The 14297-nt window shown below is 34.5% G+C and overlaps 3 protein-coding genes across 7 annotated transcripts; all 3 read right to left on the bottom strand.

The window, feature by feature from the left end:
* Positions 1–72: 72 nt before the first annotated feature.
* LOC136205482 (probable aldehyde dehydrogenase) lies at positions 73–6736 on the bottom strand. 5 transcript variants are annotated; one of them, XM_065996091.1, is made up of 18 exons: positions 6515–6736; positions 5804–6199; positions 5098–5197; positions 4784–4860; positions 4491–4594; positions 4251–4318; positions 4033–4090; positions 3790–3903; positions 3388–3471; positions 2768–2872; positions 2264–2377; positions 1770–1901; positions 1591–1680; positions 1391–1480; positions 1019–1228; positions 644–754; positions 484–563; positions 73–393 (listed from the first exon to the last, which is right to left on the bottom strand). In XM_065996091.1, exons 3-18 carry the CDS (start codon positions 5166–5168, stop codon positions 255–257), a joined length of 1647 nt encoding a protein of 548 aa, XP_065852163.1. In that variant the 5' UTR covers positions 5169–5197; positions 5804–6199; positions 6515–6736; the 3' UTR covers positions 73–254. The 5 variants fall into 5 exon arrangements, with proteins under 5 accessions (XP_065852163.1, XP_065852164.1, XP_065852165.1 ...); XM_065996092.1 differs by having other exon boundaries at positions 5804–6072; XM_065996093.1 differs by having other exon boundaries at positions 5804–6000.
* Positions 6737–9144: 2408 nt separating this feature from the next.
* Positions 9145–11027, bottom strand: LOC136207277 (probable aldehyde dehydrogenase). The gene is made up of 7 exons (XM_065998566.1): positions 10879–11027; positions 10546–10619; positions 10272–10375; positions 10017–10084; positions 9800–9857; positions 9556–9669; positions 9145–9171 (listed from the first exon to the last, which is right to left on the bottom strand). Exons 1-7 carry the CDS (start codon positions 11025–11027, stop codon positions 9145–9147), a joined length of 594 nt encoding a protein of 197 aa, XP_065854638.1.
* A 1541-nt stretch (positions 11028–12568) lies between these two features.
* LOC136206375 (signal recognition particle 43 kDa protein, chloroplastic) lies at positions 12569–13934 on the bottom strand. Its single transcript, XM_065997400.1, has one exon. It carries the CDS (start codon positions 13782–13784, stop codon positions 12651–12653), a length of 1134 nt encoding a protein of 377 aa, XP_065853472.1. The 5' UTR covers positions 13785–13934; the 3' UTR covers positions 12569–12650.
* Between the last annotated feature and the right edge of the window lie 363 nt (positions 13935–14297).

Raw genomic sequence — 14297 nt, 5'->3', positions numbered from 1 at the left:
AAGAACACCTTTCTAAGCAATTGAAAGAAAACAAGAACCATTAAATCCCCAGACCAAAAAACGGAAATCGAGTTAGTACGTAAAAATCCTAAAATCAGCATTATAAAATGAAACATAGCCGCAACACAACAAAATTTGCATCCATTTTTATTTCAAAGCTAAAGCTAAAGCTAAAACTAGGAGCAACCTACAAAATTTGCTTCCATTTTTATTTCAAAGCTAGCTAAAGCTAAAACTAGGAGCAACTTACTACACTAAGTAGAGGGTGGAACTTCCCAGTTCTTAGGGAGAGGACCAAAATCATATATTATCTCTCTATGGCAAGACCATACTAGTTTTATTGCTTCTGGTGTTCCTATTCCTGCACCTCTCGGGTCTCCTGCCGGTCCAAACCTGTCAATCACATCACAATTTTCTTAACGCCCAATACTACTTTACTTACTATGTTCACTCTCATCACATCAGATCAGATCGGGTACATACCAATGATTTTGAGGAGCCCCCGTTGTTCTTGCTCTTAATCCACCATATGTAGTTCCGTTTACTGTGTTCCCAATAACTTCCTGCAATTATATATACAAATTGAAAAGATTTTAGTTTTTGTATTAACTACACAAGCCGAATGTTCAGGTTTTAGTCTTGCCTGCAGAAATATAGGGTCATTTGAAACCACAGCAGCTGTTAAATGCGCGTGCATCTTCTCGAGTGCTTCCAGAACCAGTGGCAATTGGTCTTTCTTGTACTCGGTAACGATCTATGAGAAAAATACATTATTAACTTATGTTAGCATCAAATTATTCATTCACATGTTTTTCCTAGTACAGTTTCCAAGCTTCTTAGATGCCATATCAATGCCTTCTATAAGCATATAAAAATTCCTCGAGTAAACAGCTATTTCCAAGTATATTCGTGGACTCATTTCATCCTAAATTTCAAAATATGTATGAAATTTGCGAAAAGTCACTGAAAAGGAGGAAAATATAAACGAAACACAGTAAGTTTTTCTTTACTCCTTTACCTGGAATGGTCCAAATATCTCTCTGGTCACGACCTCATAATTTTTCTCTTTCAATATTTCTTCAATTGGAACAAAAATGGCTGTTGGTTTTATAGCACCATATATGGATGGGATGGAATGATTCTCCAGAGGCTTGCCACCGAAGAGTACCTTTGAACCTGGTATTTCAAGCAATTTGTTCATGTGTTCTACCATTGTTTCAGTTGTAACCTGCAGTAGGAGAAGCCGAGATCAATATTCTTAAAAATATGATTAAACGCACTACTTCAACTACAAGCAATAAACACCACTCCATAATTAAATGGTTTGTGAAAGTAACGGGAGAGCGACATCAGCTGAAAAGAACATCTTAATAGTACTTTATACACTTACAGTGAGAACAGGGCCAATAGTCAAATCTTCTAACTTTCTTCTCTCCGCAAGATCCTTCATTTTAGATAGAAGTGATGTCCCGGACCAATTCTGTTATATGTTACAGTACATTGACAACATAGAAAAAGAAATAAATCAAAAAGGATCATAACAATAGCACAGCCAACCAAACATAGAAACGTGCAACTGAAATAGGTAACCTCGTGCATGAATAGCAATGATTGTGCAGAGCACTTCTGACCACTGCATGCATATGCATCCTGGTCGCAAACCCAGGCAACATAATCCACCTGCCATTCAGAAACACAAAACATTGATGACTCATCAACATCCGTGAATTGCATAAATACATAAGAAGAAATCAGAAGGAAAAGAATACCTCATTAACATCAGGACCTAGAACTTTCCAGTCAAATCCTGCATCTTCCAATTTAACACGACCTTTCAAGTCAACAGCCAATTTCTCTGCAACTCTTGAGCTACCAGTGAAAAGTGTCATCCGTGGATTTGCCTGTAAAAATGCAAACATGATTTTTTTTCTCTCAAACGCTTTTCGCGACTATGAATATGATTTATGTTCAGCTTCAGCAATTTATATCCACATCCATTGATTCAATTCTGTCAAGATTCAGAATCATATTGCAACAATCACATATAACACTTCGTGTTCAATATATGACACAAACATGTTCTATATGCATGCAAAACAGACAAAGCTTTCTTTAAAAAAAATAGAAATAACTACCTCAAGCAAGTGAAGTAACAAACCAACAATAATATTGCAAAAGAAAGAGCATAAAAGGTCAATTAATTAGCAAAGATTGTTGCAGCACAGATACAAAATAAAACTAGTCAAATTAATGCAGAACCAACCTCCATCAATATTTTGTTCATCGTCTTCCCATCAGAATTTATGAAGTCCACATCCTCCATTGGCAGCCCACAGTAGTGGAGAAGTCGCATCATTTGCTCCATTACAATGGAAACCTATTAGAATTTTTATTATTAGGCCGCGTGATAGGCAGAGAGAAAACTAGACCAATACAGGGAAGCCTGTATGATAATGTGAAGGTGAGTGTGAGATATAAGAGTGGTTAAATAATTTTAAAAGCTACCAAAATGCATCTCGGCTTGAGGCCTTTGTATATAATTATCATCATTTATATCTCTCAATTCATCTAACTCGAGAAAGATGTTTTGTGAACTGCATAATTCTCCTTTTCATTCAGTAGTATCACTCTATTTAACAAGAAGATTTTTAATTGCTGAAGAATTGTTCATATTAATATTACGGATCAACTCATGTAGTACCAAAAAAACTATATCTTTATGCCACTACATCACCAAAAACAATTTCTGCAAGCACTATGAGCGTACCTTGCTGTCAACCTTGAGAATGGGTTTGTTGCCCATGTATAGTGCACCCATCAATTGAAGTACTGGAATTTCTAATGGGAAATTGAAAGGAGTAATAATTGCAACCTGCATAACAAGCCGTCCAGATATGTAAACAATGATATCATTCACGTACATGCCTAATATAGTTTTATGTACAAGAGCTCCAATTGATCACAAACAAATTTACTTGACAAGATTCAAACTGACTGACCTAATAAATACCTAGTTTACTGACCCAACTTAACTCAGCATATCAACAAATTATGTTGAAAACAATGTTATGTTAGGGATTATGATCATTTCTACTTTCTTCTCCTTTTTACCTTTTTCATGAAGATAAGCTAAACGACATCCTTAAAAAAAGAAGCAAAAAGCTCCAAATAACAAAGCTGATCGAGACCTGATTGTTGATTAGGAAATTTTTTTTAACTAAAATAATATCTTTTATCTTCCTCATTTTTCTTAATCGAAAGGAAACTTAAACTCTGACGTACAAGAAAGAAATTTATACAATACATTTCTTTATAGGTAAGCTTTTGCCTTAATAAACGATTTTTCATAGTTAATTATAAATTGAAAGAACAAAATTTAGTACTTACAGGGCCATAAGGCCATCGAAAACCATGACTTTGCTGTCCCAGGTGGTTTCCAGGTACTGAAAATGACCTTGCCAAGAAGCGAACCTGTTCATGAAAGATATCATTTCAGAAATCTACCACAATCAATATAGCAGTACCTCATTTGAATGTGTCAAGAAATCAATTGAGCTAAAAGTTTGAAGCTCATAGTTAAGGCCCAAAACTAGCTTTTATTATTCTCTGACAGAAAACCATAAATAGATTTGGTTAGTTAGTGTTTAGGCCAAAGGCATGTTTCTCCCAAAAACGGACAAGTCAGATATATAATTCGAAGTTGATCCATTTGTTCATATGGAAACTAATCCAAATTAATTTTGAAATAACTAAATAGCAGTGAACATGAATGGAGTAATATTGATCTACCTGATCACCACAGAAATTCTCTAGAAATTTTTGAGTAACAGTTACTTCAGTAAGAGCTTGGTGGTAACTTTTTGGAGACACTCTTTGTACTAATCGGGTGAAGAAATTGGCTACCTGAAATTGTGAAAGAAAAACAGAAGTTAGTGTAGCACTAAGAATTTCTATAGAACAACAAGGAATACTGAATGTTTCAAATCAATAACAAGATAAGAGGATGGTCATCCCAGCACCAAGACATGTTACCTTCGGCTGAGAAAGCATGTGGGCTGCTTTTACAGATATGTCTCCATATAAAAGATACCTGCAAAACATAATAAAACGATATAATAATATTGCTACTCATAAAATGAAAAAGAATTATGATAACACTCTTAACATTTTAGAATTCCAAAAGTTACGAAGGGGGAAAGAACAAAATTACGGCCACAAAAGAAGGCAGAAAAGTTCACATAAACACAAACCTCTCTGGTGATTTAAAGGGATTGTGCAGTCCATGCTTAGGGCACTTGGACAAGCTCTCCACAAATGGCTGCATGATTAATCCAACAGTTTGAGGAACATTAGTTCAGATACATAGCATTAAATAAGAAGTTGAAACCAAAAAATTTGGTCTAACTACAACACGGAAACTAAAAAAATGACTGAAAGGTATGGTATGAAATGGCAACTGCAACATCCTATGATGTTCTGAGAGGATATACCTGAATTCCGCTTTCATCGACTTCAGCAACCTTAATGAATGGCTCTCCATTTAAAGGATCCAAAATTGTGTTCCAACTTGAAGATCCTGTCCATTTCCCCTGCACTAAAATAAGGAAGATCTATATTCAAACAGCTTTTTTAAGACAAAATTATGATCTGGGTACTCTTCATTAAGAAGCCACATTAGGAAAGGGCCAAATAATTATACAAAAATGTCAAATGCACAGAAAATTTAGAAAAAGTAACTAACTGTCGAAATAATGAATCACAAGGAAGCCACTTTAGAACCTACCCAAGTTGTTTACTTCGGCTGGCTGAGAAGCTGATATCTCTTCAGCTTCTACGGTTGCAAATGAATGGAGAGATCTGCTAATAGAGGGGAAAATAGTTAATTTAAATTTCTGATAAGAAGGCCACTCAAGTTTTCTTGGTGCTTAGCAAAAACACCATAATCCTAAAGAGAAATATTTACCTCCACAATGTAACACAACATTTATATAATCAACCAATTAAACATGATCATAACAAGATTGCTCAATTTAACTTGCCTTACTTTGCAGCTAAAACCAAATCGAAAATACCACTACAACAATCAAAAGAACATACCTTGAATGATTAAATGAAGTGAGCCTCTGGGCAGCTCTGGCTCTAATAGTGAGACCAACAAATTTGTGCATAGTGAAAAAAATATGGTCTTCCTCGCTTTCTGGGTTTGGAACAAAATCAGCTATGTTAAATTTGCCTTCATCATTGATAAAACACACCAGTAGTATCACACCTTTTAAAAATTTCTAATGATGATGCTCATTAGGTGATGGCATTGACTATAATTTGAGACTCTGAATCAACTATAACCAGTGGCGAATCCAGGAATTGAGGGAGGGGGCGAAACTCTATGTAAAATTTTTTTTAGACAAAATAATATTAATTGAAAAAAATATACTTTAGTACATAATTGCTATTTGATACAAAATGTCTTAAAATTAAAAAAAAACTTCTAATGATAAGTAGATCGACGATTACGAGGTGTCAATTGACATCTACGATTTGTCATAGCTTGAAAACGATGCCAAATCAATTCAATTCAATAAATACCAAATCGATTCAATCAATAAATAATACCAAATCAATTCAACCAATTCAAATTTCAATTAACCTAAAATTAATAACAATCTATCAATCAATATCCATTAACCAACATTAAAAATAAACAAAACAAACTATCAATATCCATTTTCCTAAAATGATTTTAACCTAAAACTAATTTAACCTAAAATTTAAATTAAAGCAGAAAAAGAACAAGTAAACTAACCTGGCAGGGAGGGACAGCCGCAGCAGCAGATCGGAGGGCGGACGGCCGGCCGGAGGCAGGCAGGGAGAGAGGTCGGACGGAGGAGGAGAGCTGTGCGTTTTGCGATTTGGGGAGGGAGAGCAGGGATGTGAGGGTCGAGAGCGGTGATGTGAGGCACTGAATGTATTCAATTTATCTTTCCTGTCTGGTGTCCTCCGCTATTTAGTTTCAATTACCAAAACCACGTCGTTTTGGTTTTTTTTCCCGGGTGAAGGGGGGCAAATGCCCCCCTATAACTCGGGTTAAGACAGGCAGAAGTTAATTAGATACTCAATCTTGAGAAGATTGACCATTATAAAACAATCTGGATCCCTAAGGAATCAAGAGGTTTTCCACACCAAAATAGTAACCTAAGAACTAAAAAAAAAAAAGTAACTGATTAGGATGTAAAATTGAATTCATTCAAATATGGCACTTGGAAATCTTTTGGTTTGCAGCTAGGAAGCACGGAACGTTTCTACGTTTACACAAGATGTGGGAAACGGAAACGCCCGGAAACGGAAACGATCCGTTTTCGGGCACGTTTCTGTAAATAACACAAATTAGAAACGCGTTTCCAAATTCAACTGTGTAAAACCTATTCGAATTCCAGATTCATGAACTGAAATTTGATTCCTGATACGTTTAATTCATCAGTTCAAAAGTCGTTCTTTAAATCTATATAAACCTTACCTCTCTCTTAATTTCTTCAATTCGAATATTGATACTGAATTTCAGAAATCGATCGATCACCAGAAACGCAAACAGCAGGTATCTTCTTTCGCCTTCTTCGTTTTCTTCTTTCGCCTTCTGTTCTGCTGTGCGCGTTATGCGTTGTTCATCTTTTTGTATGCCATTTTGAGTGCCATGGAGGAGATTCTAGAAGGTTTTATTATTTATTATTTTTTTCGGTAAAGTAAATGAGGGGTGTGATTATTTAGTTGGTGGGTTCAGGAAGGTTTGATTATATAGTGGATGTAGTGCTAATTTTTTAATATATAATAGATATGCAGTACTAAATTTTTTAATATCAATAATTAGTTTATGTATTTATAATTTATAATTATTTTTATGTTTTATTATCCTTTTTAATATTTATAAATATGCCCTTATATTTTTAATATTTATAAATATGGTTCTATATTTTTAATATTTACACGTTTTTTTCACATTTCCGTTTCCTATGTTTTTAAAAAATCACGTTTCACGTTTTCCGTTTCCGTTTCCGTTTCCGTGCATCATAGGTTTGCAGGAGATCCCACCAACAGTTACTGGAGGACATAATTAAAACTTTTACATAGAATATTTGAATCACAACACAAACCAGATCAAATCTATTGTTAGATGATGAGATAAAGTTAAACAAAACAAAAACACATCAAACCAACAAAATGAAAGCGTAGTTCTGCAAAAAAAATAGAGAGAGAACTTACGTAAGCGTGATGCCTGCTAGAATCAAAGATGGAGAGGGACAATGAGGAAAACCCCTGCAGAAAGTTTGAGATTTAAAACGAAGTTGGATAGAAGTAAATTCTCAAACCAAGTTGGAAACAGTTCATGGAATGAGAAGAAATAGTTGAGATAGATATACAGAGAGACTGAAACGCATAACAAAATCAGCTGATATCCAGGGATTTTGCTGAGCAGTTCTGAAAATTGAATATGCTAAAGAGTTAAGTTTTATAAAATTAAAATGTAATTTATTTAATTTTTTTGTAAGTTAATGCGTTTTAAGGTTTTTGTATAGTATGTTTAAGTTGCCTTCACCATTGATAAAATGAACACCAGTAATATCACACCTTTTAAAAATTTCTAATGATGATCCTCTAATGGTGATTGATTGATTATAATTTGAGACTTAACACAATCTGAATCAACTATAACTCGGATTAAGGCAGGCAGAAGATAATTAGATACCCAATTTTGAGAACATTGACCATTATAAAACAATTTATAGATCCTCCCATCAAATTTTTCATGGTTTTGCAAATCAGTAAGGAATGAGGAACATAAAATCTGTATAGTGGTTGTGAGAATAGGAAGTGAAAGGAATGCAGAATGATAAATCGGAAAAAGGGAAGTAAATTATCAATTAAACAAATTGAGGAATCAGAGTAGGTTTTCCACACCAAAATAGTAACCTAAGAACTAAAAAAAAGTAACTAATTATGATGTAAAAATTGAATTCATTCAAATATGGCACTTGGAAATCTTTTGGTTTGCAGGAGATCCCACCAACAGTTACTGGAGGACATAATTAAAACTTTTACAGAGAATATTTGAATCACAAACCAGATCAAATCTATTGTTAGATGATGAGATAAAGTTAAATAAAACAAAAACACATCAAACCAACAAAATGAAAGCGTAGTTCTGCAAAAAAAAAACAGAGAGAGAACTTACGTAAGCGTGATGCCTGTTAGAACCAAAGATGGAGAGGGACAATAGGGAAAACCCCTGCAGAAAGTTTGAGATTTAAAACGAAGTTGGATAGAAGTAAATTCTCAAACCAAGTTGGAAACAGTTCATGGAATGAGAAGAAATAGTTGAGATAGATATACAGAGAGACTGAAACGCAGAACAGAATCAGCTGATATCCAGGAATTTTGCTGAGCAGTTCTGAAAATTGAATATGCTAGAGAGTTGAGTTTTATAAAATTAAAATGTAATTTATTTAATTTTTTTGTAAGTTAATGCGTTTTAAGGTTTTTGTATAGTATGTTTAAGTTGCCTTCACCATTGATAAAATGAACACCAGTAATATCACACTTTTTAAAAATTTCTAATGATGATCTTCTAATGGTGATTGATTGATTATAATTTGAGACTTAACACAATCTGAATCAACTATAACTCGGATTAAGGCAGGCATAAGATAATTAGATACCCAATTTTGAGAACATTGACCATTATAAAACAATCTATAGATCCTCCCATCAATTTTTTCATGGTTTTGCAAAATCAGTAAGGAATGAGGAACATAATATCTGTATAGTGGTTGTGAGAATAGGAAGTGAAAGGAATGCAGAATGATAAATCGGAAAAAGGGAAGTAAATTATCAATTAAACAAATTGAGGAATCAGAGTAGGTTTTCCACACCAAAATAGTAACCTAAGAACTTAAAAAAAAGTAACTGATTAGGATGTAAAAATTGAATTCATTCAAATATGGCACTTGGAAATCTTTTGGTTTGTAGGAGATCCCACCAACAGTTACTGGAGGACATAATTAAAACTTTTACAGAGAATATTTGAATCACAACACAAACCAGATCAAATCTATTGTTAGATGATGAGATAAAGTTAAACAAAACAAAAACACATCAAACCAACAAAATGAAAGCGTAGTTCTGCAAAAAAAAACAGAGATAGAACTTACGTAAGCGTGATGCCTGCTAGAACCAAAGATGGAGAGGGACCATGAGGAAAACCCCTACAGAAAGTTTGAGATTTAAAACGAAGTTGGATAGAAGTAAATTCTCAAACCAAGTTGGAAACAGCTCATGGAATGAGAAGAAATAGTTGAGATAGATATACAGAGAGACTGAAACGTAGAACAGAATCAGCTGATATCCAGGGATTTTGCTGAGCAGTTCTGAAAATTGAATATGCTAGAGAGTTAAGTTTTATAAAATTAAAATGTAATTTATTTAATTTTTTTGTAAGTTAATGCGTTTTAAGGTTTTTGAAATAACTAAATAGCAGTGAACATGAATGGAGTAATATTGATCTACCTGATCACCACAGAAATTCTCAAGAAATTTTTGAGTAACAGTAACTCCAGTAAGAGCTTGGTGGTAACTTTTTGGAGACACTCTTTGTACTAATCGGGTGAAGAAATTGGCTACCTGAAATCGTGAAAGATAAAACAGAAGTTAGTGTAGCACTAAGAATTTCTATACAACAACAAGGAATACTGAATGTTTCAAATCAATAACAAGATAAGAGGATGGTCATCCCAGCACCAAGACATGTTACCTTCGGCTGAGAAAGCATGTGGGCTGCTTTTACAGATATGTCTCCATATAAAAGATACCTGCAAAACATAATAAAACGATATAATGATATTGCTACTCATAAAAGGAAAAAAAATATGATAATACTCTTAACGTTTTAGAATTCAAAAAGTTACGAAGGGGGAAAGAACAAAATTACGACCACAAAAGAAGGCAGAAAAGTTCATATAAACACAAACCTCTCTGGTGATTTAAAGGGATTGTGCAGTCCATGCTTAGGGCACTTGGACAAGCTCTCCACAAATGGCTGCATGATTAATTCAACAGTTTGAGGAACATTAGTATGAAATAGCAAACAACAAAACAAATTTTGGTCTAACTACAACAGGGAACTGGAAAAAAGAATGACGGAAAGATATGGTATGAAAGAGCAAACAACAAAACAAATTTTGTTGTTTAGCCACAACATCCTGTGATACTCTGAGAGCACATACCTGAATTCCGCTTTCATCGACTTCAGCAACCTTAATGAATGGCTCTCCATTTAAAGGATCCAAAATTGTGTTCCAACTTGAAGATCCTGTCCATTTCCCCTGCACTAAAATAAGGAAGATCTATATTCAAACAGCTTTTTTAATACAAAATTATGATATGGGTACTCTTCATTAAGAAGCCACATTAGGAAAGGGGAGAAGACAAATACGCAATAATTATACAAAAATGTCAAATGGAAATAATGAATCACAAGGAAGCCACTTTAGAACCTACCCAAGTTGTTTACTTCGGCTGGCTGAGAAGATGATATCTCTTCAGCTTCTACAGTTGCAAATGAATGGAGAGATCTGCTAATAGGGGGGAAATAGTTAATTTAAATTTCTGATAAGAAGGCCACGCAAGTTTTCTTGGTGCTTAACCAAAACACCATAATCCTAAAGAGAAATATTCACCTCCACAATTTAACACAACATTTATATCATCAACCAATTAAACATGATGATAACAAGATTGCTCCATTTAACTTGCCTTACTTTGCAGCTAAAACCAAATCGAAGATACCACTACAACAATATTCGCAAGGAGTAGCGACGCAAAAGAACATACCTTGAATTATTAAATGAAGTGAGCCTGTGGGCAGCAACTCTGGCTCTGACAGTGAGACCAACAAATTTGTGCATCGTGAAAAAATTATGATCTTCCTTGCTTTCTGGTTTTGGAACAAAATCAGAATAGTATGTTAGAATTGCCTTCATCATTGATCAAACAAACAACAGTAAAGAAAATCTAATGGTGATGGCATTGATTATAATTTGAGACTTAACACAATCTGAATCAACTATAACTAGGATTAAGACAGGCATGAGGTGATTAAATACCCAATCTTGAGAAGATTGACCATTATAAAACAATCTAGATCATCTCATCAATTTTTTCATGGTTTTGCAAATCAGTAAAGAACGAGGAACATAAAATCTGTACAGTGGCTGTTCAGATGAAGGAGCGAATGAGAATAGGAAGAGAAAGGAATGCAAATGATAAACCGAAAAAAAGGAAGTAAATTATCAATTAAACAAATTGAGGAATGAGAATAGGTTTTCCACACCAAAACAGTAACCTAAGAATTAAAAGAAGTACAAAACTTAGTCTGATTAGTATGTAAAAATTGAATTGGATGCACTTGGAAATCTTTTGGTTTGCAGGAGATCCCACCCAAGTAATAGCAAACGACATATTGAATCCCAAACAAACCAGATCAAATCTATTCTTAGATAATGAGATAAAGTTAAACAAAACAAAAACACATCAAACCAACAAAATCAAAGTGTACAGAACGAATTATTTCTGCAGAAAAAATAAACAGAGAGAGAACTTACGGTGTAAACGTCAAAGATGAAGAGGGACAATGAGAAAAAACCCTGAAGAAAGCTTAAGATTTAAAACGAAGTTGGATAAGAGTAAATTATCAAACCAAGTAGGAAAGAGTTCATGGAATGAGAAGAAATAGTTGAGATAGATATACAGAGAGACTGAAACGCAGAACAGAATCAGCTGATATCCAGGGATTTTGCTGAGCAGTTCTCAAAATTGAATATGCTAGAGAGTTAAAGTTTTATAAAATTAAAATGTAATTTTTTTTTTTTTGTAAGTTAATGCGTTTTAAGGTTTTTGTTTTTATCCTATGTGGATGTTTAAGGTTAAATAAATGTGAAAAAGATGTATCATCAATTTTAATAAGGTAAAATTAAGGAGAGAAAGACAGATCATATATTAAAAAATAGGTTTTTTTTTTGAAACAATTAAAAAAAAAAAACAAGTTTATACATAAGGTTAAAGTGTAAAAATACATATAACGTTTTGGGTCATGAGCAATTTTATCCTTAACGTATTAAATAGCGCAATTGTTCTCCTAACGTTAGAAGCTAAGAGCAATTTTACCATATCATTGATAAATTGGATCAATTTCAGTAATATTATAAAATACAAATATTTTTGTTTTTTATTTCGTACCAATAATTCATTCTAAAAAAATTTTGAATTTTTTTTATCTAATTCGTACAGATATACAATATATATATTTTTTTTGTCACATCCCAACATATATTTGTGATTTGTTACTGTATAATGACGCATGTGTAAAGTGTAGATGACTACCGAAATGAATTATTTCTCAAATTGACTCAGTTTATCAACATTAGGAATAAAATTATATCATTTTAGACGTTCCCCAAAACGTTAGAAGTACTTTTTCACTTTAACCTTAAATTTATTTAATCAAATACCCAATCCAATCTAATTTTAATATCTAAAAATAAACTTTTAACTAAAACTAAATTTCAAATAAAATTATCTCAACAAAGATACATAAATACAAAAATTCAAATCCATGTCTCATTTCTCAATTGAACCTCCTCATTGTTAACAATTTGAGCATCCTCAAACTCTTTGATCAAATCAGGATCAACATTTTCCTCAGGCTCCCACGTGGCATCATCTATATCCGTCCATTTAATAAGATACTCATTTTTTCCATCATCACCCATTCTTTTCCCCATCACTCCCTCTGCTACACCATACTCTAGTCCCGCCTCGTAATCTCTCACTAAATCCTCACCGATCATCTCAACTTTCACCCACTCATTATCTCCACCGTCCTTCCATTTGACTAAATATTCAACCTTATCACCTTTCCCTCTTTTCTCCAGTAACTCCTGCACCTCACCGTACTCGAACACTGCCTCGTCTAAAATCTTAATTACACTTTCTAGCCCTAATCTTCTTCCAAATTGCATCGGGTTCCCTTTTGGTGTCGTGTTTAATATCTGTTTCGCTAAAGCTAGCGGCGTTAATCCCCGATCGTCTTCAACCTCTGGATCGGCGCCGAGATCTACTAGTAGCTTCACCACGCCTGGCTGTACGTATCCGGCCGCCATGTGAAGTGCTGTTAGTCCGCCGCTGTTTTCGCGGTGGTCTAAATTGGCTCCAGCTTCAGCTAAGAGCTTAACGCACTTCTCGGAGCCGAGACCGGAGACGAAGAGTAAAGCTGTGCGTCCGTAGCTATCAACGGCGTCGACATCGCGTCCACCGTCGTCGGATTCAAGGATTTGGCCGAGAGCAGATTCGTCGGCTTTTTTAGCTGCGTTCCACCATGGAGTTTCGTACTCGGCGATTACGTCTTTCGCTATGAAATCTGATGAAAGCCACGAAGGATCGTGACCGTCTTTCCATTCAATTAAATACTCCATTCCTGTTCCGCCTTGGAGAGCTCTGCTGCCGATGATCTTGCTAACTTCGCCGAACGACTCGTCATCCTCGTCACCGCCGGCGGCGTTGGAGATAGTGTTTTGTGTTTCCTGATTTTGAACGGCGAAGAGCGTGAAGCTGAAGGTGGGCTTGTTATTTTTGAAGCTTGGAAAGCGATGAGAAAACAAAGTAGAAGAAGAAGAAGGAACTGTGAGATTGGGAGAGAGTTTGAGGCGGGAAATACACTGGTTAGAAAAGAGGCTTTCCATGAAAAGTACCGTATGTATGTTGCTCTATATTTGTTTTTGAGGTATGTTAATGGAGGTTCATAGGAACCTGCACAATTTGGGGACAGATTCCCCGAGGGAGAAGAAGAGAGAAAGGATAAGAAATCTGAATATCCAATCGATTTTGTGGATAGGACCACGAATTAATTAATTATATTCTCGATTTCTTTCCTCCACGTGTGCTACTGCAGTTCTAAAAAAAATCTTTAAAAAATATGATTAATTGATTTCCATAAAAAAAAATAACAATAATATGTAAAACATGTAAATATTACATTTTTTTTTTGTTTCAATTTCTTTTCATTATTTTTTTACGTTGAAAAACCCATAAGACAAAAATTTATTACTCTAATAAATAGTTGAACCGAGCACTTGCAAACATGTCTTACACGGGCTTAATGAAGGGATCCTAGAGGAAGAGCTGAACACGACACTCATCACCCTTATTCCAAAGGTCCAGAACCCCGAGAACTTATCCCAATTCAGGCCTATCAG

The sequence above is a fragment of the Euphorbia lathyris genome, chromosome 9 (genome assembly GCF_963576675.1).
Source record: "Euphorbia lathyris chromosome 9, ddEupLath1.1, whole genome shotgun sequence".
NCBI classification, from domain to species: domain Eukaryota; kingdom Viridiplantae; phylum Streptophyta; class Magnoliopsida; order Malpighiales; family Euphorbiaceae; genus Euphorbia; species Euphorbia lathyris.
The sequence above is the reverse complement of the archived record's forward strand: the minus strand, read 5'-3'. Positions and strand labels throughout refer to the sequence as shown.

What these genes read in the sequence shown, in the direction of transcription:
- LOC136205482 (XM_065996091.1), bottom strand. Translation starts at nt 5,168, where the DNA reads ATGCACAAATTTGTTGGTCTCACTATTAGAGCCAGAGCTGCCCAGAGG. An exon ending in TAGGTCCTGATGTTAATGAG is followed by an intron (nt 1,681 to 1,769) that starts GTATTCTTTTCC and finishes TCTGAATGGCAG; the next exon opens with GTGGATTATGTTGCCTGGGT. An exon ending in CATTGCTATTCATGCACGAG is followed by an intron (nt 1,481 to 1,590) that starts GTTACCTATTTC and finishes AACATATAACAG; the next exon opens with AATTGGTCCGGGACATCACT.
- LOC136207277 (XM_065998566.1), bottom strand. Translation starts at nt 11,027, where the DNA reads ATGAAGGCAATTCTAACATACTATTCTGATTTTGTTCCAAAACCAGAA. An exon ending in TCGATGAAAGCGGAATTCAG is followed by an intron (nt 10,085 to 10,271) that starts GTATGTGCTCTC and finishes TTAATCATGCAG; the next exon opens with CCATTTGTGGAGAGCTTGTC. An exon ending in ACATGCTTTCTCAGCCGAAG is followed by an intron (nt 9,670 to 9,799) that starts GTAACATGTCTT and finishes TCACGATTTCAG; the next exon opens with GTAGCCAATTTCTTCACCCG.
- LOC136206375 (XM_065997400.1), bottom strand. Translation starts at nt 13,784, where the DNA reads ATGGAAAGCCTCTTTTCTAACCAGTGTATTTCCCGCCTCAAACTCTCT.